The following is a 25,499-nucleotide window of genomic DNA, read 5'->3' as shown; positions in this document are numbered from 1 at the left end:
TCTGAGTGCTCCAAGGGCCCCACACTCATCTATCTATCTGACAGGGATTTGTAAACTGTTGAGGGCCACTGGGAAAGAAGGATATTTGGCTGTTTTTCTAGACTGGTTCAAGCTCATCCGTATCCCCGGACCTGGAACAGAGCCAAGAGAGCACAGAGTGGGAGAGAGAGTGATAGAGGTGACCACCCTTCCGGGGAACGCCCTTTTGCAATCCATGGAGGATGCCCTGCTTCTCATGCAGCTCAGCTGTGCCATGATCGGCAGAGGGCAATGAGCCTGGGCAGACACTGCCACATCAGAGCTGACTCACAAACCTTGTTTGAAGTTCTCCAGGTTTCGGAACTCAACCAGTGTGTTGCCATAGTAATAGTTGGTTACGTAAATGCGGTCGTCCTTGGCTAGGGGGTCCTTCATCCAGGCCCCTTCATTCCGTCCATATGTGTTCTGGGTGGTCGGTCCTGTGATTGTAGAGAGGGTGTCCTTGCACCTTCCTAATGGAGAAGAGAGGTGTGGAAGGGTTGGAATGAGCTAATGGTGCCCTCTTTACTCCTTGAGTTTCTCCTGGGCCCTCCAGGTGAAGTCTTGGCAGCATTTAGCAGCCCTGTTTAACCTGACCCCTGGCATCCCAGCATCATCCAATGCTACACCCATTGTGTAGTCTGAATTCTACTCCCACAAAACTGCCCAGAGTCAACATGGTGGGCCACTGTGATGCCACCCTACCTCCATTTCTTTGATCCTACCCTTTAGTAGGCAAAGATCAAAAGTCATTTTTTGGGTACCATACCATCTCCCAGAATATCATTCTGTCCTGTTCTGTTGAGCTCTGCTACTACAGTACCATGAACATACCTATTGGTATTCTGTCTAAACTTCACCCCCACAGTTCCTGGCAGTAGCCAGGTATGCTCCTCCCCACAGTTACCTGGCAACAGCCAAGTAGTCCTAGCCCTATAAAAGGGGCTGCTTGGCCCCTCCTCTCTGTTACACTCTTGCCTCTCTCTTACATCTTTCCCCCTCTCTCCCCATTCCCTTCCCCCTCTCTCCACATGGTCATGCCCGGCCTCCACTTCTCTATTCTCTCCTTTTCTTTGCCTTTCTTTGCCTCTACTACTCTTTTAACTCCCCTCTCCAGGCCTTAAATAAACTCTATTCTATACTATACCTTTGTGTGGCTGGCCCCTCAGCGGGAAGGGATGCCTCGGCATGGGCCTGCGGAGGCACCCCATTCCCCCACATCCCACCAGAACATATTCTTATAGCTCTTTTTCTTTTATGATCACAACAACACCTCTATTTCAGGCCTCCCCCCCCCCCCGGCCCTGGGTGTTTGTGTTTGTGTGTGTGTGTGTGTGTGTGTGTATTAGTTAGTAGGGATTGTACTTAGGGCTTCATACACACTAGGCAAGCACTCACTGCTGGTCTCCAGGCTTCCACCCCCTCCCCTCCCCCTCTGTTTCTGTGTCTCTGCCTCTCTCTTCTCTCTGTCTCCCTCTGTCTCTCCTCTCTGTCTCCCTCTGTCTCTCCCACATCCATCCTAACAAGAGTGTAAGCACTGAGGGAATAAGGGCTGTGGCTTTCCCTGTGTTCTCAGAACACAGGACACAAATTATCTGGCACACCACAGGCATCAGCAGATGGTCTGACACTTGGGTGTGGGGACTGGGAACAGAGATGTATGTACAGAAAGAACTCTGACAGGGACAGCCAGGAGCACACAGCTATACCCCACCAGCCTGGAGCAACAATGACTGGATGGCGGGCATTCATGTCCCTGGAACTGCTACAGGTCCATGCTATCTGTTCCTACCAGGGACAGGCTGTCTGTCAACCCTGCTGGAGAGGCTAGAGGGACAGGACGCCCACTAGCTTACTCTAGTTGTAGGGCCTCCTTTACAGCTCCAGTCCTTTGTAGTGGAGTAGGAATCCAGCAGTTCTCTTCCAAGTGGCTCTTTGGAATGAGCTGGTACCCAAGAATGACGCTCCCTGGCCACTCAAACACACACGCTACTGCGTCTGTTTTAGTGAGCCCTGGTGAAAGAGGATAACTGGAGAACCAGGTGCCCCTCATCTCCAGAGATTCCTCAGGGCCTTCTGACCACGGGCACCAGCAAACGCCGTCCCACCTGCCCCCAAGACCAGCGGGCCCTGGACAACAAGGGCGTTGAGAGGGATTAGTTCTTGAAACTGGGGGCAAAAAATCACACAGGTCTATAGCTTGGATTCAGGGTTTTCTAATTTCCAGGCGACTCTACATTCAAACACTTCCAGCCTGCTGCATGAAATCTGTGTACCAGCAATCGGAGGCAGGAGGAACCCAAGATCTGCAGCTGGCAGTGCGGGAAAGGGCAGTTGTGCCTTGGCCCTGGCTCTGGGGCAGACATGGGATAGAACTGGGCTGAGCAGTCTTTTCCAGGCAGGCTCCCCTGTCAGGTGCAGATGGCTGGCTTTAGGAGGCTCTGTGTGGGGTTGATGAGGTTCCATTCTGACAGAGTGGGGAGAGACTCTGTCTCCATTTGACAAACAACAGAAACCACCCACCAGTGTGTGCCTCATTCCCTCACATCTGAGCTCATTTGTTCAAGACAATAAAACAGAAGTCTCCAGCCGAGCCTGGCAGTGGTGAGATGGAAAATAATCTCATTTCCTGGAGCTAAGCGGGACCTTGACTGCCAGTGGAGAAGCCACAGTCCCCCCAGCTGAGGTGAGCCCTCTCCTGCCATCCCCAGGCAGCCTTCTTTTATGTGCCTCTTTCCTCATCAAAGTCCCACAAGGACACCAATTCTCTACCAGCCATGCCTTGAAGCCCAGTTGCCCTAGCCACGCCCATCTCTCGATACACATTAAGGTAGCCAAAATCAATTCTTTATTTCCTGGACAGCCCCAGGGATAGCCTAACCCTTATAGGATCCAATCTCAGCCCCAAGATGTCCAGTGGAAGGACCTTGATGTAGGACTATAAATACACATGGGCTTGGAGCCTCCATTTTGGTCCCACCACTAACTCCAATTTGCCCTGTTGCCCCCATTAATGGCATTGGAGCGTAACTTCTTCACAATGCACCTGGAGAATTCACCCTGATGATAGAGGGTGGTCTGAATGGCTGCTCTGTGATCAACAGTGTTAACTGTCAACTTGGCTGAGTATGGAATTGTTTGGGAGCTGGGTCTCTGGGCGTTCCTATGGGGGATTAGCATGGTTGTGTTGAAGAGGGATAGCCTGTGCACAATTGGCAATGCAGTACCACAAAGCCATTACCCAAGCTTTCTGGATGTGGATGTGTTATGATCAGCTGCATTGAGCTCTTGATGCCTTGATTTCCCTTCCATAAAAGGTACCTTGCACCATACGCTGAAATAAACCCTCTTTCCATGGAGTTGTTTTTCTTAGAGTATTTTGTCACAGAAACAGGAAAATACGCTAAAAGACAAGCCCTGAGCAGTATCTAGGCTCTAACCCTTCAGACTCACGAAAGTGACCTTCTATGGCAAAAAGGTTGTTGTGTGATGGAGTCAAGAATCTTGAGACTAGCCTGGATTATCTGAGTTCTAAATGTCATCACATACCAGAGAGGCAGGGAAATGGCCAACAAAGAGAAGGAGGAGTTGTAATGATGGAAGGAAAGACTGGCCTGATATGGCCACTGGCCACGGAATGCTGGCGGGGAGTGGACTCTGGAAAAACAAGGCATGGGTTCCCCTCCCCTGGAGCCTCTGGAAGGATCCAGACTTCTGACACCAAAGATTTAGCCCTATAAAAAAACTAATTTGAGACTTCTAGCCTATAGGACTGCTAGAGAATAAATGTCTATTGTTTTTAGCCAGTAGGCCTACGGCAGTTTGTCCAAGTGGGGATGAATATAGACGAGGTCAATTTCTGGAGCAGGGGGAGATGTCCCTGCTTCTGCAGCAAGAGGAGAGTCCCCAGCTTACAACTGTGCAGTGCTGATACCTGGATCCTCAGGACAAATTTGCATATGCCACCGAGGTACAGAAAAGCTTACAGAATGGGCAAGTCCATGCGGGAAGGCAGGACTGACGTGTGTGCCTTCAGTACATTTGAAGACATCCAGGAGAGTTAGCAGACTGTGGTGCCCGAATACATCCCCCATGCTCAGATGAACCTGGGATGGTTCTCGTGATGGTTAAGATGGTCAATTTGAGGGGATCTAGAATCATAAAGGCAAGTCTGTGAGGGATTATGGGAAGACTACCTTAGCCGTGGACAGCATCATCCCATGATCAAGAATCCTGGACCAAATGAAAAGGGGACCATGAGTTAACCATCAGCGTGCCTCACCCTCTGCTTTCTGGCTGTAGAGAGGATGAGTCCAGCTGCTTCGAGATCCTGCCATCATTGCTCCCTGCCATCCCATGATGGACTGCACCCTCAAACGTGAGCCAGAATGAACCCTTCCTTCCTTAAGTTTGCTTCCAGGTCAGGTATTTTGTAACAGCAACGAAGCAACTGATATAGTTTCAAAGCTCCTACCCATGGGCACAGACAATCAGCCTTAGAAAGAAGGCGAGAGATAAAGGGAGGCTCACAGAGCCTTGGGGAGGCGAGCTCTGTCTGGGCCCCCTCTTCGCATGCCTGGAGCAGAGCCACCATAGTGATGCTGGCAGACACTAACATTCACTGAGCACTTCCTGTTCTAAACTCGCTCATCAACAGTCCTTCAAGGCAGCTATCCCTTGATATAAAGCTTACCAGAACCGGAAGGAAAGGATCCCTCCCTCTCAGTATTTACATCTGCTTACATGTCATACCTTAGACAAACATAGCAGCAAATGTATGAGCCTGCTCCACTGTCAGCTTGCTGACTGGCCCTTCTGTGAGGTGCTCCTTCATCCCACAGGGTGCTCCCTTCACTGTGCCTACATGGTCTTAGCCTCTCACTACCTGCTGCTGTACATACTTGACACTGCCTCTCAGGGACCTTGGCATCCTCCTATTCTGTCCAAGCCTCTGTTTAGGTCAGCCCTTGAGAGCCATCTGCAGCACTCCCAACCATCTCGGGAGGTGGAACCTCCCTGGCTTCCACTGGCCACTGTCTCAGAGTTCCCACCCCACCGCCATGTGTACCTTCTTAGTGCTCACTCCCCTCCCAGGTGCCTTCCTCTGCTCTCAGCTCTTCCTAAAGAGTCATAGCTCAGTCTGGTGCATCCAGTGGCCTGCTTGACATCTGCCCCTGGGTGCCCTTGTGTTTCCTCAAACTTGGTTATTAACAAGTGTATTCACTTGCTTCCATTCACGTCCTACGGCATCTGTATTTCCTGACATAGCATGAAATCCACTAGCTAAGCCAGAGGCGTGGGTTATCCTGATATCTCCTTCACCTCCCATGCTTCTTCAAGTGGTCTCTGAGTGCATCCATTTTCCATCCTCTCACCCCTCAGCCTTTCCCCTCCACAGACTTAGTTTAGATCTCACTGCTGCGGGTCTGGCTTATGCCCGTTCTTGTCTTGCGGATTCACCCCTGCCTCCTTCCAGCCTGCCTACTGAGGACCGTAAGAACTGCCTTCCCACAAGGTATAACTGCTGAATCCCTTAGGAACTTGTCTCTAGGTACCACGTGAAGCCCTAAGTCCCCATCCTAGCAGCTCCGGCACTCCAGCATCACCATTCTTATTTCCCACCATCTCTCTCCAGTCTTCACCCAACTGCTTCTAAATGAGCCTTCGGGCTGAACATGTGACAACGGGCTGCCACAGAGATGAGAGCACTGAAGAGCAACTGACCCACAGGCATTCAAATGTAAGGGCACACACAGAGAAACATACCACAGAGGGACCTCAGTCCTAAGATGGCCAGTTGGAGGCCTCTTGCCCATTTCTAGCCTCATGAGGGCAATGCCCAGGGATGGCTTGATGAACCTATGACCTGTGTAGTAACGTAGGGCCCTTATTCCGAGAGTCTGTTCCATGTTGATGCTCTGAAGCTGCCATTCTGAAACTCTTAAGGTATGGGTGTTTGAGTGAAAAAATATCCCCCCATGAGCACATCTATCATTTGCAAAGGTTATGGAACCTTTATGAGGTTCGCATTCGCTGGAAGAAGTATGTCACTGGCAGCAGGCTTTGAGAATCATCCTGCTTCCTGATAAGTCTCTCCTTCCTTTGTGTGGATAGGAAATGTGACCAGCCAGGTCCCTGCTCCTGCCGTCTGCTACTGTGTCTTCTGAGCCATTATGGACTCCAGCCCTCTGGAACTGTGAGCCAAAATCAACTCTTCCTTAAGTGGCTTTTGGTCTTGGTGTCTTATCACAGCGACAGAAAGATAACTAATACAGATGTACAGCAGTTTTTCCTATGCCAGCCTGTGCCAGAACACCCAGGCTGCTTTGCCTCCCCTGCCAAGCCTGGCACATACTGTTACCTCTGTGGCAGGGCTCCTCTCTGTCCTGTGAACTTGCAATCCATGGCTGCAAGATGGAGAGAGAGCCCCACAGCAGAAGTGGGTACATGCATCTGATGCTTGCTGTGCCTCCAGACAAGTTTACCACCCTGGCTGCTGGCCCCCTCCCATGGTCAGCCCCACTGATCATGCCTCGATCAGTCTGGAACCTTGTGGTGTGGCCCAGCACCAAGAGGTGTAACTTGATGTACAAAAGGGCTTATCCTACTTGAGGACCTCAGACTTTGGTCTGTATATATCTAAGGGAGCAATTCCACTTTATAGACTCATTTCTGTCTCATTCCAGGAGACAGCCAGATTCCCTGTGAACTGATGGCTGGGTTATAGGAGTTATTAGATTTTTTTTTTTTTTTTTTTTTGCCTGTGGCAGGGAGCTGTCTGTCTTGTAGAAAGAGTCTTAGAGCCACAGAGGCTCTGGAAAGCACAGCCCCAGCCCACGTCAGCATCCTTCTCCCTGGGTGTCCCTGGAGCAGCCTCCCTGACTGACCTAAGGCAGGCAGGCCTGGCCCCTCACACCACTGCCAGAGGGGTTGGCCAAACCCTGGGTTTTCTCAGGCTGTGTGCTCTGTGGGGGAGACATTCTTTACAGATCATGATAGATTCAAATTCAAGATGAACGCTTGCTGCTATTGTCATAAGCTGACTGTCCTCTTTGTTCTTCTCTCCCCCACCGCTGCCCATAACCGGCCCCCGTCTAAAAAATCACATCAGGACTTGGCACTGATAAAGTCTAGAAATCTGCCGAGCTGTGGCCATTTGCACAAGTGTTCTAGCTCTCCATGGCAGCTGGAGCAGCTGAGCAGAGGCACCAGGCTCCTGGGTCCTCAGTCTCTTCGGAGCCAAGGCTGCCACTGGGAACTGCCAAGGTCTCCCTTCTCCCGCTCTTACAACTACACTTCAGTGTCCGATAAAAACCAATCCCTATTTACTTGTGTTAGACATTTTCTTGAGGATTTAATACTTCCTTGAGGATAGCTCTGGGTATCTTAGGACATTACAAAATCAGGTCTAAAAACCCGAGGAAAGATATTCCTTTTGGAAACTGTGGAGTGTTGCTCATATGCACGAAGCCCTAGTGTTTATCCTGAGCACTACATAAACCCCGAGTGTAGTGATGCACTCCCACAATTTCAAAACTCATAAGAGTCAGGAGGACCAGAGGATGAAGGTTAAGGCTAACGTGGGCAACACTGCCTTTAAAAGTACATGGTAAGGTTAGGCATGGTAACACATGTCTTTATTCCCAGCACTTAGGAAGCAGACGCAAGAAGATCTACATAGACTAGTTTGGGCTACATAGTGAGCCCAAGGATAGCCAGGGCTATGTAGAGAGACCCTATCTCAAAAATAAATATAAATAAATAAATAAAATAAAAAGCATATGCTAGCTCATCCATGCCTATAGTCCTAGCACTCAGGAAATGGAGTTAGAGAGATTGTGACTTGTAGGCCCAAATGATTTTTGTCTTATTTTGTGTTTTTAGAAAAAGAAAAGAAAAAATTACATCTTAAACTGTGTAAGAAATCAAAACTGCCACCCCTCCCCCCAAACCAAAACAAACAAATAAAAACAACAAAACAAAACAAAACAAAACAAAACACCAGCAAACCACCTTTGCCAGCAGCAACTCAGTGCCCTGTATCTGTTTTGCCAAATGACTTTTATTTCACTGACAACCAGGAGGTATCAGCACACCATTCTTGCTTGGCCAGGCATGGGAAAGTCACAAGTTTGCAGAGAAGGTTCTAGTAACAAGACCATATCCACACTAACGGGGCCCAGTGGGAGGCACTTGATGGCGAGAGATGGTTAGAAGTAATTTGCCAAAGAGCCGAAAGAATGTAAGAGGCAAGAGGATAGGAAGGACCGCCACAAAACGCTGCCATCCAGATGTGACTTGGCCCTGTGCAGCCATGAGCACACAGCAGCTGATTTAGCCCTTCACCATTTCATCATGTATAGAGGAGGTGCCCATGAGGCCCCACCTCTCCCTGAAGAGCTGTTGGGGGAGGAGGGCTAGTCAGGAAGAAGGGGCTGAGAGGGGAAGAGGGGATAGCAGGAGGGATTAGAGGAGGTGGTGAATATAACCACAGTACATTGTATATTCGTGTGAAATTTCTTCCCTGGGTTACACTCTCATCCTATTCTTGGCATCTGAACAGAACACTCCATCTATGTCACTGTCCAAGTTTTTTTTCAGACTAGATAGAAGAGGCCAGAGCCCTCTGCCAGGATCTACAAGACTCACTCCAGTCAATACCGAGCAACAGAATACCGAGCAACAGGAAAACATGTATCCCCAATCTCTAGCTCCTGTCACCAGGTGCATGGCTATCAGGAATACAGGGTCTGCATGCCAGCTGAGCTACTAAGAGGGCCAAGACCTGTGAACTCCAGATAGGTACCTATTGGCAATTACAGTGGTTTAAAGATCCACTGGAGGCAAAACCTAGGAAGGCAGGTAGGAGAGGCTGGGGTCAGAGCCAGCATGAAGACAGTTGGGGAGGGGCTCCCCTTTTTGCTAACTAGTCTATGGGAGAAGAGGCTCCCAGGCTCAAACCAATGGCCTTATGACCAAAGATGTATGGACCTTGCCTGCAGACTGTCTTCACTTTGAGTTTCCAGCTACCTGCACAGGGCAGTGGAGACAAACAGTGAAACAGCTAAAGGAACTTCCCCTCCCACTCAAGGAAGGGTAACCAGGAAGCTGGAGCATGGAGTGTGGGGCCGATGGAGCTGGGTAGGTGCTGGGCCTGGAGCTGTAGGTTCAGGGCAGCCCTCAGCCAGGGTAAGAGAGAGCTCTCTACTCAGAGTCTAGCACATTCTAGCAGACAGGAAGAAGGACCCAGGTCTTTGAAAAGGTGGTTATTCATGCAGTGGGGAATTAACTTGCCTTTGGCTTTTTCACCCCATGGGAAAGGAAAAGAGAGTGGAAAGGCAGGGTGGGAGAGAGAGAGGAGAGGAAGGAAGGGGAGGGAGGGTGGGTAAGGAGGGTAAGGAGGAGGGGACAGGAAAGGGGAGGAGAGGAAAGGAAAGACTAGAGAGATGGTTAGGAGGTGAAACACAAATGAGAGGATTGGGGTTCAGGTCCCCGGAATCCACTTAAAAGTCAGGGTAGCATGCTAGTTATCTGTAGTCAGGAGGCAGAGATGGGGATTCCAGGAGCAAGCTGGCTAGCTAGACTAGATAGGCTTTGCAAGCTCCAGGTTCAGTGAGAGACCCTGCCTCAATAAATAAAGTGGAATGCTCTCAAGGAAGATTTGTCATGTTAACTTAGGACTGACACACACATGTGCATGCATACCCACATACACATGTGAACATACACCCACCAGAAAGAGAGAGAGAGAGACAGACAGACAGACAGACAGACAGATAGACAGACAGACAGCAAAACAAAACACTTTCTCCTTCTCCAGTCCTGCCTCTGCCATTCAAGTGCTGCCTTCTTGCTGGTTTTCCTGAGATGCTATCTTGGGGAGTCCTACTTCCTGTAGTGGTTTGAATGATAATGTCCTCTGTAGTATGTTTGAATGCTTTGTCCCCAGTTGGTGGAACTGCTTGGGAAGGACTAGGAAGTATGGCCTTGTTGGAGGAGGTGTGTCAATGGGGAAGACCTTGAGTTTTCAAAACAAATGTTTGCCCTTTCCCATGTTCCCTCTCTCTCTCTGCCTCCTGTTTAAAGATCAGGCTGAGAGCTCTCAGCTGTTCCTACTACCATGCCTTCGCTCTACCATCATGGACTCTAACCCTCTGAAACCACAAGCTCAATTAAACACTTTCTTCTATACATTGCCTTGGTCATAGTGTTTTGTCACAGCAACAGAAAAGTAACAAGGATGCTACCTGTCTCCTACTTCCACTCTGGTGTTTTTCTGAGACTTTCCTCTGATTAGCACCCCTTACTAACAAGTACATCCTTGCAAACTTTCTGCAGAAAAATCACAGAACACAGTGGAAGAAAAGATACTTGGCAAATTGCTAACTCTATTTGAGACTCAGAGAAACATGGGGCTTTGCCAAGGTCATAAGCCAATGGCAAGGACATGAGAGAAGGTACAGAGGTCAGATGTGTGGCCTTCAGCAGGTGCTCCCCATACAGCCTTGCTTCTAGAGCTAGCGTGACATGCTGAAGAGGGCCTGAGGACAAGGTTACAAAGGGACGGGAGCTAGGAAGAAGAAGGTGATGCTGAGGAGACAGACCTTGCCCCCTGCTGAACCTGTGGCGTTCCCAGACATTTGTCAGAGCCTCTACTGAACAGCATTCCCATCCAGCCACTCTTAATGAGTGGTGACTTAATGAACAGCTATCATTTTCTGAAACCTTAATTTACTTTAATTCTTAACATAGAGTCTTACTATATAGTCCAAGTTGGCTTCAAACTTGAGTACCTCCTGCCTTGGCCTACTGAATGCTGGGATTTCAAATTCATACCACCACACCCAAGGTAGTCAGCTGTTTTCTATAACTATTTCTATTTCCTGCCCCAACCCCCTACTCTCCTTTTTCTTTGTGGCCATGGAGCTCTCTGGAACAGAAGACCCGTCTTCTCTATGCTTCTAGAATGTACCTTGCACCACCAGACCTGTCCGACAGAAGAAAGCTCTCTTTTCCTGCATAAACATTCCTATTCATCCTTTGAAACCAACTCACGTGACAACCCCCTTTGCCGACACATGCCATGTTTCCCAGCAGCTGGCTCTGCTTTCAGCTCTGTCTTGCACCTGTCTGTCAGAGCATTGCTCAGTGATGCCCTAGCATCCCTGTCCTCTCCAGTTCTGGGCTTATTACATTCTCCATGATGGCCTATGCTGTTGCCTATTCCCTGGTTTCTCAGTTAAGGTTTCTATTGCCGTAATAAAACATCGTGACCAAAAGCAACTCAAGGAGAAAGGGTTCATCTGGTCCATCACTTGGAAGGACAAGGCAGGAACCTGGAGGCAGGAGCTGAAGCAGTGCCTATGGATGGGTGCTGCTTCTTGACTTGCTCAGCCTGTTTTCATATATAACCCAGGACCGCCTGCCCAGGGATGGCCGTACCCACAGGGGACTGGACCTTCCTATATCAGTCATGAATCAAGAAAATGCCTGAGAGATGTGCCTATAAGTCAATGTTATGGAAGCAGTTTCTCAGTTGAGAGTCCCTCTTCCCAATGACTCTAGCTTATGCCACGTTGATATAAACCAACCAACCAACATGCCTCGCCCTACTTTGCTTTGACTCTGGAGCCACCTCAATAAGAATTAATCCTCTGCTGGTTCATGGCCTGAAAACCTTACTGTGGTTGCTGCTGCTGACAGACACGTCAGGGTTCACAGCAAACTCACCGGATAAATTCATATTTGGAAAAGTTACCCACGGCCATATGGTGTTCATTTTATCCACTCATATATGATACTTTCGCCACTGACACATTTACATATGAAACTCTTCAGAAATGTTCAAACAGCCCCCATGGATAAATGTGGCCAGAATTGCAGTCCAATACAAACTTGTAAAATCAATTAAAATATAAGATTTTTTTTGCAGGTTTTCCTTTTCTAACTCTATAGCACAGTTCTCCAATGTGAACTCTGCAGTGACAATGTCATGTTACAACCTCAAAAGGTTGGCCATGCTGCTAGCTGTGAAAACTAACTACTGGTCAGAGGCACACCTCTACTGGCCTTTCTTGTGTTGCGTTGCTTTGGCGGAGCCGAGGGTGAGACCCAGAGTCTCACTCATGCAAGGCCAGTACTTTACCCCAGCTAGGGGCCTGGCTTCCCAGTTCCTGTCCTTTACAAACCCCTTTTCCTTTTACCAAAATGACCAGAGGAGCACCAGTCCAGGGAAGAAGGACTTACCTATCACATTCCGAATGTCATCTTCTTCTTCAGGGCTCAGGATGGGACCAGCAGAGGTTGCTTCCTGCCCTGCAGTCCCCTCTTCCTCTGGCATGTCTGTCCCAACTGTGTCAGGTAACAGAGGGACCAAGGGTAGAGCTTCCACAAATATGTCCCCAGGAACCATTGCTGGAAGTGGCTGGACAGCTGTGTGGGCCACGGTGGTGGGTGAGACTTGGGTAGAAGGCATCACCTCCGTGGGCTCTGGAAACACTGTGGTAGTCTGTGGGGTTGCCAAGAGCTCTCTATCGGAGGCCTGAGGAGCAGGCTCAACAAAGCTGGATGCTGAGGCAGAGGCCTGTGCAGGCTCTGAGGATGAGGCTGCGGCCTGAATGCTCGCATCAGTCGTGACAGCAGCAGTGTGACGAGTGGTTGCTGGCCTCCGGGTGGCACTTGTCAGTAGGTCTTCCTGTCTTAGAAGCTGATCTTCTATCAGCAAGTCCACTCCACTGTCGCCACTGAAAAGCTCATCGTCTGTGGAACAAACACAAGGCTCATTTGTGGCACAGGACAAGGAACACTCTGGCCACGGATGGGTGGCAACAGGCAGGTGAAGGAGGCTCCTTGCTCCAACATGGCAGTGAGCTGAGAAACCGAGTTCAGCCCGGATTTTACCTGGTGGCTTTTATTTTCTGGTTGGAGGTGGACCCCAGGGCTTTGTGCGTTTTATACAAGCCCTCTAGCTGAGGTCCATCCCAAACCCTTCTGGCTGGGGACTTAGATGCTGGCCAGGAACATGGGGAGAAGAGTGTCTTCTTGAGAGTCTCTGAACAATCTGCTACTATCCTTACTCCAGCCTGGGGAGGAGCAGTCATGGGCTATGAGCCTGGGCAGCTCACACTGGCAATGTTAGCACTTGGGAAAGTGAGCCAGGATTGGGAGTTCAAGGATAGCCTGGAAAACAGTAGCTAAGAAACATTTTTAGAGAAAGAAAATAAAAACAATAAACCCCCTCAGGAGCGAATAGAATGGTTGGTCAGATGAGACCCACTGAGCTGGCTGGGCTCAGGAACCTGAGAAAGTTAACAGTAGGCCCTGCGACATGGAGGTTGGGGAGAGGCGGGGAGGACTTGGTTGGAGGAGCGGGTGGCGCAGGAAATAATAGTAATGCGAAGCCTGGGGGTCCAGAACAAGCCTGCTGAGGCTGAGGAGTAGTGAGGAGGCCAGCGTGGACCCAGCAGAGGGTACAAGTGGGAAGTAGGGTCAGAGGAAGCCAGCACTTAGATCGAGGGCAGCTTGGGGTCTCTTTACAGAGGTCAGTTTTAATTCTGAGAGAGATGGATGAGCAGACAAAACTCGGAAGGCAAAGATGTATGAGAGGGGACACTGAGTTCTACGCACAAAAGAAAGAGCTAGAAAGCTAGAATTCAGAGGTTCGCCTGGAACACCAGGAGGGAGATGATGCTGCAGGGGTGGGGCAGGGAGGAAACACCCTAAGGGCTGGACCGGAAGAGGGACGGAGCACTTGGGTAGTCAGAATTGGAGAACATACTTAACGTGGGTAATGATTGCAGCTGCAGCAACAGGTTGAGCGGAAAGCATTGGATGAAAGAACAAGGTGTAGCAGGGACACATCTGGGGAGGCTGTTTCCTGAGACCAGAGGGAAGGACCTGGCTGGGGTGGGTAAGAGCGGGTAAGGGGTGAGCAGGAGCTGGAAGAGACACCAGAAAAAAGAATTCCACCCTTCACAGATCAGATTGAACAACAAGGAGATAGAGATAAAAATTGGCAGCAAAGTCTAGAGGATAATTTACTAAAGCTGGCAAAGCAAAATAAGGCAGTTGCTGCAATATTAGAATGACAACATAAAAAGAGGCTGGAAGAAATGCTAGAACGGAGATTTCTGAAGTTCACAGATGACTCTGAGCAACAGAGAGATAAGCTTAAGCCTTGGCAGCATAGCCTAGAGCAAACACTAGAACTAAAGGGTCAGGATTTCATTGGTCAAAATAAGCAGCAGAAAGAGAAGAATGAAGGTTGGAGCCAGAAGCTGGAAGAGATGCTAGCACAGAAGTTTCTGAAGTTCATAGATGAGCCTGAGCAACAGAGCAAGGAAAATAAAGATGACAGGAGACATGGAGGGATACAGAAGTGAGCTCGTCTATTCTTTGTGGAAAGGCAGGAAGGGTGAAGGCTGATGAGAGAAGGAGTTGGAAATTCAGCAAACTTGAGGACCACAGAGAGGAGCAGATGGCAGAGCTTACCTAGTATCTCCAAGAAAGCTATTCTGCCCAAGCCTTGGTTTCCCTATCTGTAAACCAGAAGGAAGAAACAAAAGGATTCAGATGTCCCTGCAGCTCATCCATCCTTTGCCACAGTGTCTTTGAACCCCAGAGAGGTTAAGGTCCAAGGCTTCTCAGCAAACTCTGGGATAACTGCATCCCTGCACTAAGGATGAAATCCCTGACCCTCTGACCCGGACTCACGCTGCTCTTCTATGTCATTTTCCTCCTCAGAGACCTTGGCTTTATAGTAGGTGATTCCCCTGATGACGGTGGGCTTGGAGGCCAGCCGACCTCTCAGGTGCACCTGTCTCTGCAGGGGCCGCTGCGGCTTCATCGCTGCAGGAGGGACCAGTGGCTGCGTCCTCAGGAGTTCGATGGAGTTGATCTGCTGTGACACAGTTTCCTCCTGCAGAAACCGTTCTTCATACTGCTCCTCAGAGGGGACAAAATGGAAGGTCAGGTCACTCCCTGATCAGAGACATGGGACAGGACGAACAGTGATGGAGCACAGGCCACAGTCAAATACAGTCGCACTTCCCAAGAGGGCCTTAGCTGTAGAGATTAGCTGTAGAGATCCAGTCCAGTCATCATGGCCAGACTGTCTCCCCATCCCACCACCTCGGTGTGTACAGAGGGGGGAAAACAGGGCTTTCACTCTGACCTTTAGGATCCAGCCTGGAGAAAACCCACCATGCTCACTTCTAACCACATCTCCTGTCATCTCTGCTTGTTTTCCCATGCATGAAGAGAGTTTAACCAGACTGTGCAACAGACATGGCCATCCCTAAATATGGCCGTCTCTTTGACATGAGGTAGTGATGGGCAGCTGGAAAAATGTGCACACATCCTTGTCAATCCCCCTTCACTGGGGTAAAAGAACTACCCGGGAGAGCACAACACATGCTAGTATGCCAGCTGTGCCCTTGGTGGTGTCGGTCCTCCATGCCATCTCTGTACCTCCCTCAAGCCTCTTATAAGGCAACCTCTACCAGAAGGATGGGCATGCTTGCTTGTTGGTGGTGCCATTTTAGTGAGCACCTATTACAGCCAACCCAATATAGAATATTATTTTTAATCCTCATAGCAATGGAGCAAGGTAATGCTACCAGCATTTCCTGGATAAGGAAACAGCCATTCAGTAACTTAGTTGAAACTCCACCCAGGGAAGTAGCTGAGAAGGATACAAGTGAAGTCACACAATCACCAAGTGGGCCCCACGGTTACTTCCTGGGCCTGTGTTCCTCCTTACATTAAGCCACATTGACTGTGACCTCAGGTCTACTTATTAGCCTTCCAAAAAGTGGCCACCATCTCCATGTCTTCAGGGCTGTGGTCTGGCAACTGCCCTGTGCATGGACGTGGAAGATGTTTCATTTCCCAGTGGAAAGAGCTGCCTGGGAGGTTGACAAGAGGCTCCTGCCACAGCCTCTACCTCAAATGCCCAGGGGCAACTAATTGCTGGCGCTGGTTTCCCTCCATGTCAGAGAAGCCAGCTGTCATTTCTTTGTGGCAAACCCCAGGAACTGACTTTAGGTCCAGGCTCTCGGGAAAGGGCAGGGACTGCAGTTCTTTGTCCCAGCCAAGGATATGGAGCAAGACGGTGGACAGCCTTTGCCAGACAACATATAATTTCCTTGGATTCGCTGGCGGCAAGTTGAACTGGGCGGCAGCTACCCCCACCACATTCTGATTGCCTCTCTGTTCATCCAAGAGTCTGCCAAATGATTTCACCTCCTGGCATCCAGTGTTCCCACACCCACAGTGCCTTTCCACTACCAACCTGATCTCCGGGCCTCCCTGCCAACCTTCTAGACAAGGACCACGTTGGAAGACCACCTTACAAAATAATTACTAGCCGTTCCAAGAATTGTCTGGCATCATTTGCAAGAAACAAAAATAACCAGCTAAAACCATCTCCCCTGTTGCAGCGTGGCGCTCACCAAAGACACAGGGCTGCTGCGTACACACCGAGAGAATGAGCCTACCTCTGGGCATCCTGTATCTCCCTCTCTGCTTCTAGCCTGGCTGGGTGGATTGTGCTAACTTCAGCACTGTGTGCTGTGGGGACTCAGGGAAGGCCCGGGAAGGACTTTGCTGAGCAAGGAGAAAAAGAGTTTGGTGTGTTTGATTTGGTTTGTAGTTTGCCCTCGGGAAATCTGAGCAGGGTTTCTGAATGTACCACAGAATGTGTCATCAAGACAACAGACCGCATTCTCCAGCTTAGCTGGCTGACTGGGAAGCTGGAAGCAGAAGGTAAGGAAATGCTGGCTGCACTGGGCAGCGGGGGCTGAGATGAGAGGCACAGGAGCCAAGTGTGAGGGGCAGACACCTTCACGTCCCTTTCTGGTTCCCAGAGCTCCTGGCTTTGGGGTGATTTCAGGTACCTTCACACCTCTTTGTGGGGTGATTTCAAGGTCCCTTAGGGGTGACCCACCCACCAGGCTAAACACATGTTTCAGTGACCAATACGTAAGGGACACTCAAAAATAAGACAAATTATTTATGAGGGAATATAATGTTTCAAAAACATCAAAAGCCAGGTAATGACTACTGTTTCTTGCTTTACAGCATGGGATTGCTTTTGACTTCTTTTTTTTTGTTTTGTTTTTTTGGTTTTTTGTTTTTGTTTTTTTTTTCGAGACAGGGTTTCTCTGTGTAGCCCTGGCTGTCCTGGAACTCATTTTGTAGACCAGGCTGGCCTTGAACTCAGAAATTCGCCTGCCTCTGCCTCCCAAGTGCTGGGATTAAAGGTGTGCGACACCACCGCCCTCCTGCTTTTGACTTATTGGGGAAGTCCACACACCATACTCTTCCAGTGCCTGTTGTCTCAGAGTCCCCATGTGTCTTCAGAACACATGTACTCGAAAGTTCCCAAGCCCCCCAGATATGCCCCCTTAGCCTCACTATAATGAGTTTCTTTACCCAAGAGTTCTGAGCCTGTAAGCCAGCAATGGAATTCGGTGTATAGAGTGCTTATCTTGCCCAAAGTCCTGGGTTTAGTCCCTAGCACCGCATAGACCAGGCATGGTAGTACACACTTGTAGTCGCAGCACCTGAGACTCTGAGGCAGGAGAATCAGTAGTTCAAGGCCATCTTTGGCTACATAGCCAGTTTGAAGCTAGTTTAGGAGAGATGACACCCATCAACTAACCAAACATCAAGAGTTCCGAGCCTACACACAAAGCCTTCCATCCTCTCTACCCAAATTTACGATAACCCAGGCAACAGAGTCCCACAAAGCAATGTGACCTGCTATAATTTGGATCTTAAGTCTATTTATTGAAGGTTTGGTGTCTAGTTCATGGTGCTATGAGGTAGTGCAAGCTTTAAGACATGGGGCTTAGTGGGATAAGTTAGGTCATAGGGCCTGGCCCCTTCTTCTCCTTGGCTTTGCTATGCCCTGGGGTGACTGGCAGAGCTTTACCACATACTCCCCACGCAAAGCAATGACCGTGAGCTGAAACTTCTGAAATCAAGTCGTTTGACCATTCCTCTTTTTTAGTTGATTATCTCAGGTAATTTGTTACAGTAGCAGAAAGCTGAGAAACACACTTCGCAACCTTTTACATATATCATAGCACACAGAAGAGCCAGCTCAATCTCTAACTAACCTAGGCTCTGCCCAACACATACCCATCATCATCATCATCATCACATAGCCCTGTCTGTCCTGGAATTTGCTATGTAAACCATGCTGACCTCAAACTCACACAGATCTAATTGCCTCTGCCTCCCAAGTGCTGGGATTAAAGATGTGTACTAGAGATCCCTCTGCAAGTCCAGCTAGTAATTTTTAGGAGAAAGTCACCAAATGAAGAGATATTTTCATGCAAGCAGGTCTTGTGGCATGACTCAACACTATATTGGCCATCTCGTACAGGGCTAGCTTTGTGGTAGGGACACAAGTCAGTGGGAGGAACAGGGGTTGGAATGTTCTGCCTTTACTTTCCAGCGGATCCAGGCTCTGTATCCATCTGTAAGATGGGGATACTGACCTGTGTCTGGCCTGCTTTCCAGAACTGCAGTCATAACCAGACAGTGAGAAAGGTGACTAACGAGGCCCTTATAAATAGGGGGACCATATCATTTACTGTCTGCAAGCTGAGGCATTTCCAAGAGAGAGAAAAATGTGGTGTTCATAACGACGCTAGGAGAGATGCAAACATAGATGGTCCCATGTATGTCCTACAAGAGATGCTCAAGAGAGCAGCATGGGATATCGTGAGAACAGTACCAAGGCTCAGAAGACCCAGATTTGAGTACCAACTTCCACCCTTACTCACTGAACTTCCCTGGCTGTCCTTGTTGGTTGAAGCTGGGCCAAGCCCTATCCATCACACCTATGGGGCTGTGACACAGAACTGAGACCCTGGCCTTGGAAGGACTCAGCCCCGAGCTGCTCTTCCTCAAGCTGATCTCACTCTTCCAGGCCCAGGAGATACCCTGGCAAGATGGGGCCTCACCTCTGGGTGGGCATAGGCTGCAGCCGCATCCCTCTGCAGGGCTGAGCGGATGTCTGGCATGCTCTCTAGGGTGTTGTCAGAGCAGTTCTCCTTGCCTCGCTTGTTCAGCTCCGTTCGGATTTCTTCCACATCCTCTTTGATTTGCTCATTCTCCTTGGTGAGGTTCTTAGAGACTTCCTGAGGAGAAAAGAGTTTTTGAAAAGGGAAACGTTAAAATGTTTTGAAGACAGACAATAGGTAACTAGCAACCTCGAGATAGTCAGAGGCAGGGTGGCTTGGAGCATGGAGATTTGCAGCCATGGAGATGGGTCAGAGAATGGAGATAAGACATAGGGATGAGCTCAGAGTGGGTAATGTATAGACATGGGGATGGCTCAGAGGATGGAGCCAAGAAAAGATCAGGGCCCATACATGTGCCTAGTCCTGTCCTGGTAACCAGTGACAGGCGCCCAGGCAGAGTTTCCAGACACCCAACTGCTAGAAATACCCAGACTATCATAGCTTCCCTACTAATACCACTGGCATGGCCAGGGCACCCAGTTCTTTTTTGGTTCTTTGTATACAGTGTTCCTGCTAAGCGATGAAGAACGATGCCAGCGATTCCATTCACTTACTCAAGTGAATCAGTCATCCCATGTATGAAAGAAGGGTGTTGGGGTGATTTTAAAGAACCACACTTACTTTGCTTGTCTATAGGCACCAACCACTCACCCCTGCCTCTTTGGATCACTCACATAGAAAATGAACAGGCTGACCTCAAACTTTCCTATCTGTGCATAAGGGCAGCTGCCACATTGGTGGTTGCCAGCACACTACCCCTGGTTCACCCCAGGAAGAGTCAAAGCTGCATCTTGGTCAGCAGGCACAGAGGGGGTAGGAGACGCTCCAAATGCCCCTGGAGTCCTTGTCTCGGGGCTGGCTGTGGTCACTGAGGAGAGACACTGCTAAAGAGTCTCTACATGTTGGACACGACAGTCAGAACATGCAAGAGGAATGTGAGGGCTGGTCAGATGGCTCAGTGGTTAAGAGCACTGACCGCTCTTCCAGAAATTCTGAGTTCAAATCCAGCAACCACATGGTGGCTCATAACCATCTGTAATAGGATGTGATGCACTCTTCTGGTGTGACTGAAGACAGCTGCAGTGTGCTCATTTAAATATAATAAAGACACCTCCAAAACTCTTTTAAAAAAATAAAAAGGAAAGAAAGAAAGGGGAATGTAGAAGGCAAGGTGGGAGGGCAGAACTGCAGAAGGTGGGCGTAGGTGGGATCCGAGTCACAGAGATTCCCTCTGTCCTGTAGTCCATTTTAGAGAGAGTGACTCCATAGAGCCCCAGTGTTGTTCAACTGTGGTCCTACACTAAGGGTTCCATGGGTATCTAAAATGTTCAACCGGGGCTTTTGCAGAGAACCCAAGTTCAGTTCCCAGCACCCACATTGTATTCTGTATTATTCTGAAGCTCTCAACTCCCTGTAACTACAACTCCATGGGGAGCTGTCGCCTCTGACCATCTTTGGGTTCCGTCATTCACGTCTACATACCCACACACAGACACACTGACACACACATAATTAAAAATAATAGAAGTAAAACCCTTTAAAATGTTGTTGTAGAGATAACAACATAACTCAACAACAATAACAAAAAAACTTGCTTGCTGAAGACCTGGGTTCAATTCCGGGACATGGTGGAAGCAGAAAACCAACCACGGTTACGTTGTCCTCTGACCTCCACATGCATGCTGAGACACGTGCACACGTGTGGGAGTGTGTGAGAGCACCTGTGCATGCCCTCATGCATAAATAATAAAGAAATAAAGAAACAATTTTAAATACAATGTTGAAGATGTAGCTCAATGGTTATAGAAGCCTTTTCTATCTTTCATAAAGCCCCAGGTTCCATCCTTTGCTCTGAAAATAAATACAAACAAGTGTTCTGTGTAACCAGTACTGGTGGCCTAGGCCTATATTCCCAGCTCCACAGAACGCTGCAACAGCAAAGAGAACAGGGACTCCACAGGAGACCAACAGAGTCAGCTAACCCGGACCCTTGGGGCTCCCGCGGGCTGAACCACCAAAGAGTGAATATGGGCTGGACCTAGTTCTTCTGCACATATGCAGCAGATGAGCAACTTGGTCTTCATGTGGGTCCCCCAAACAACTGGAGCAAGGGCTGTTCCTAAGCCTGTTGCCTGCCTGCCTGAGGATCCAGAGCCCCTAAATGGATAGCCTTCTCTGGGCCTCAGTGGGAGAGAATGTGCCTAGTCCCACAGGGACTCAATGTGCCATGGGAGGGGGAGGTGTTTAACACCCAGAGGGGAACTTTCCCTTCTCAAAAGAGAAAGGGAAGAGAGAATGGAGGAGAGGGACTTGCGTGAGGGGGTACTGGGAGGAGAGGAAGGGCTGATATTGGGTTGTAAAGGGAATAAATAAATAATAATAATAATAAAGAAGGCTGCAACAAAATATGACAAGCTTGAAGCTAGCCTGGAATACTGAGCAGGCTCAAGGCTAGCCTAGGATACAGAGCAGGCTAAAGGCCAGCCTTGGCAAGTTACTGTCAAAATGAAAGACACAAAAAGAGCTGAGGATACAGCCCATAGTAGAGCATTCTCCTAGCGTGTGTGAGGTCCTCAGTTCAATACCCAGTTCCACAACCACATGTATGCAAAATCAATGCCAATTAGACGTCGGATGTGTTCACCTTCGGGCACTGTTTCTGAAGTTGGTAAGGTTAGTAGAGAAAGAAACCAAGTGAAAGAGAAGACCTATTGCTCTCCACCTTTTACCAGACATGGGACGTGCAAAAGCTCAGACATCTCCAGGCACAACCCTGAAGCCTGGTAATGGTGCTACTACTAATGTCCTAGAAGGGAGCCTGGTGGCTCAGAGCCAAGGTGATGTTCGTATATCCAAGAAGACGGTGACACCCAGACACCGTGGCTCCAGGGCTCCTATGAGGGCCGCCCGGGGAGCCCAGTAGATTCTTGTTACATTTTCCAGGCTCCAAAATGGTCAGCACAGCATCCTAGGGCCATCCCATCTCGAGCCCTCAAACGGCTCACCGTGTTCTCTGGCGCTTAGCCCAAGCCAGACTCTCTGAACTGCACAGCGTCAGCTGTGGCAGCTAGTCTATGAGAAAGGGTCTCCTTTGGAGAACTCACCCTGAGTGAGTGTGTGTGGTCTCTCCTGACAAGCTTTCGGAGCCGCAGTGGCTGAAGCCATAGGTAAGGAGGAGGGCGTTCAGCTCATGCCTCACTGCTGCTATCCCCAGCTCTGTGATCTTAGGCAAATCATTTAAACTCTACCCATATCCGTTTCTCATCAATAAAAGGTTGACATTACTGGACCATTCCCTACGCATGATTATGAAGATTGAATTTGATACATCTGAATGCATAAGGAAAATACTGGGTCGCTATTGTTCGTAGCATCACCGTTGGAACGGACATTCAGGCCTAACCTTTCATACTAGAGAGGCTGCTGAGGCCTACAGTAAGGATGGGATTTGGTAACTGTCATTTTAAAACACTGGCAGAGGGCTCGTAGGACCGCCCGAGAGCAAAGATACTTGTTTCAAAAGCCCGGAGACACAAGTTCAATTCTCAGAGCCCACAGAAAGTTGGAAGGAGAGGAACAACACCACAAGGTTGTCTTCTACATGCATGCTGAGGCATGCATACACTTATGATACATACTCACAATAATAATAAATAGCTGGGCAGTGGTGGCACACACCTTTAATCCCAGCACTTGGGAGGCAGAGGCAAGCAGATTTCTGAGTTCGAGGCCAGCCTGGTCTACAGAGTGAGTTCCAGGACAGCTGGGGCTATACAGAGAAACCCTGTCTCAAAATAATAATAATGATAATAATAATAAAAATAAATAAATAAATAAATAAATAAATAAATAAAAGTGGCAGCGCTGACTCATCACCAGCCTGCTGGCCGTTGCTCCTGAAGTTCACTTACTGGTCCACTGAAGGTACCCAACCAGTCCAGCCAGCCCTCAGCAGTACCAAGCGCTTTAAAGATGCCAGAGTAGCCTTACAGTTTGCTTTCAGATGTACAAAAGGCCTTACACTCATGCATCAGCTGAGCAAACCAGGATGCTGGGCTCCCACAGATCCTCACCGCTCAAAGTATGGACAAGAGACCACCAGCACCATCAGGAGCTTGTCCCAGACCTGCAGAATAACAACCTGCATTTCCCAGAAATCTCCAGGTATGCTGGGTCCGTCTGGGAGTTTGAGGAGTGAATACTGCTTTAAAAAGAAGCTGCAGGTAGCTCTTAGAAGGAGTGAACAAGAAGTGGGAACCAAGCTATTTGTATCAGCCGAGGTCATCCTGGGTGAGCGGAAAGGTTCCTGTCCTGGTCTCTGGAATCCATAATAACGAGCATAGAGCAGCTGCTCCTGCCACGGCTTCTTATCCTGAGACAGAGAACAAAGCCGGACAATGCAGAGACAGCTGTGAAATGTCTTTGTTAGTACGTGGATGCTGAGGAGGGCCGTGTGAGGCTTAGTGAGCAAGACTGGTGCTGAACCCACCCTGGGGAAGGAAGATCACCTTCAGTGAGAGGAAAGTAAGCAACAGACCAAACAAGGAGCAAGCATGACCAGAGAACAGGACTGGGCAGACACAATGTAACATAACAGAGGCTAGTACTGACCCCCACCGAGGGCTGGGACAACACTCCCAGGGTGCTGAGTTGTGTTCTCAGCCCCAGAACTCCACCCAAACTGCTCCTCTCTTGGAGTGCTCAGGCTGGTGGGGCATGTGGGCTTGAGTATCTTCACTACGTGAAAGGCAGCCCCCCTGGTTTCTGACACCCCTGAGCGTGGGCTTCAGCGCAATACTCTCTGGGCGGTCACAGCAGCCCACAGGTACAACTCCTCCCTCCTGCCCACCAGGGTCTCAGGGGTTTGCTGCCCACTGATTTATAGACTTCAATCCCCTTTCTGATTTCAGCGAGGCTATTATTTGGGATTTCCACAGAAGAGGGTTTGAGGCAGGCCAGCTCTGAAAAACCCAGAGGTGCTGTATAGTGAATTTCCCTCGTGGGAACAGCAAAGCCTGGTGGCCGCCTGAATAAACATTAGGCTGGAGGTGGCATCACCCCTCTCACCCCCATCAGCCTGCTGGGCTGAGCCAGCTGATGTCCCCAGGGCAGGAGCAGCAGCAGCCCCTTTGTGGCTACCTCCACTCAGACACCTCCCAGGCATGGCTGCTGGCCCTCCCTAAGGCTCTGCCTTCCTCACACCAAGGGCCTTTTGTGGGGCATTTCTTGGAGGTGTGGGGTGTGGCATTTACTCAGTCCGAGTGCTTAGGATCCTACCCTGGCAAATAAGTGAACTGCATGACCTCATTCCTTGAGCTCTTCCCCTCTGGGACAACTGCGACCATGACATTTACGATGTATATAACTTGCCTCACGGAGAGTGCATTGAAGACAGAGAGAAGGATGCCTATCTGGCTTAAGCCAGCATACTACATGGTCCCTGCCAAGGATCCTGGCACCATTAAGTGGAGGGTGGGGAGGGAATTGAAAGAGCAGGCACCCCAGAGGGCTGGAACAGAAGGCTGATCACAATTAAAGATCTGGACGCTTGGCTATGAGTCCCTAGACTAGGCAGAGCTAGGGAACTGGGGAGTGTTCAATGAAGAAGTGCCACGTGCTAGAGAGACATGCAGCTAGGCATGGCAGACTATCAGCTAAGCCCATACGATCAAAGGGGTAAAGGTACCAGTGCTAGCTGTGGCTAGAGGTACAAAGAGCAGAGGAAGAGAGCGTGTGAGCTGGGCAGAGTCCCTAGGCAATGCAGAAACAACACATAGTTGGAACTGGGCTCAGCCTGGGCGTTCCTGAGCACACAGCTCAGTAGCTGGTCAGCAAACACTCTGCTGAGGTGTAGAAGCCAATGCATCCAAGTCCGCACACTGGGGGGGGAGGGCATGGGGAAAGAGTGTCCTTGGGGTGCAAATTCTACCTTGGACTTTCATAGCTATTGGACGAGGGTGGACATGGTAGGTAGAGACAGAAGGTACCATTGATGCCTTGCTTAGGGCAAAACTGTCAGAATCAGAGAGAAAGGTGGCAGAGCTCTGGCATCTCTCTATGGCCTTGCCTTTCTAACCAGAACCAAGAAGAGAATGCGGGGAGAACGGCTCTGGAGTTCCCAGCCAGGCTATGTAACTAAGCAGTCAATGATACCTCTCCAGGCCATCTGGAGGAAGAATGAAGGCATCCACCGCACCCAGGCTTGCTACAGAGAACAGACAAAGGGTTGTGTGTGGCTTAGCGCTTAGGGTGAATCAGGCCTGGAGGTGATGCTGAATAGCCCTTACAGTCATAGAAGCAGATGCTCAGATGTGAAAGTAAAGAAGAACTATGGATGGTATGGCTGAGGCAGGCTGGAAAGAAAGGATCCTGGGATACATAAGATGCTTGGCAGAAGCAGCTGGGCCAAACATGTAAGCCAAATGTTGCTCCCAAGTCATGCAGCAG

The 25,499-nt window shown here is 49.4% G+C and overlaps 1 protein-coding gene across 2 annotated transcripts in view; it reads right to left on the bottom strand.

The window, feature by feature from the left end:
* Olfml2b (olfactomedin-like 2B) overlaps positions 1-25,499 on the bottom strand; it is a 38,359-nt gene that overhangs the window by 1,262 nt on the left and 11,598 nt on the right. The window contains exons 4-7 of one of the 2 annotated variants that reach the window (XM_006496901.3): positions 18,993-19,169; positions 14,731-14,962; positions 12,265-12,777; positions 315-491 (exon numbers count right to left, since the gene is read on the bottom strand). In XM_006496901.3, the coding sequence (XP_006496964.1) occupies positions 315-491; positions 12,265-12,777; positions 14,731-14,962; positions 18,993-19,169 (1,099 nt within the window). The remainder of the gene's footprint in view (positions 1-314; positions 492-12,264; positions 12,778-14,730; positions 14,963-18,992; positions 19,170-25,499) is intronic. The other variant, NM_177068.4, reaches the window with a different exon arrangement.

This window comes from Mus musculus, chromosome 1, assembly GCF_000001635.26.
Source record: "Mus musculus strain C57BL/6J chromosome 1, GRCm38.p6 C57BL/6J".
Lineage (NCBI taxonomy): Eukaryota > Metazoa > Chordata > Mammalia > Rodentia > Muridae > Mus > Mus musculus.
This window is presented reverse-complemented; position numbering and strand designations above follow the sequence as displayed.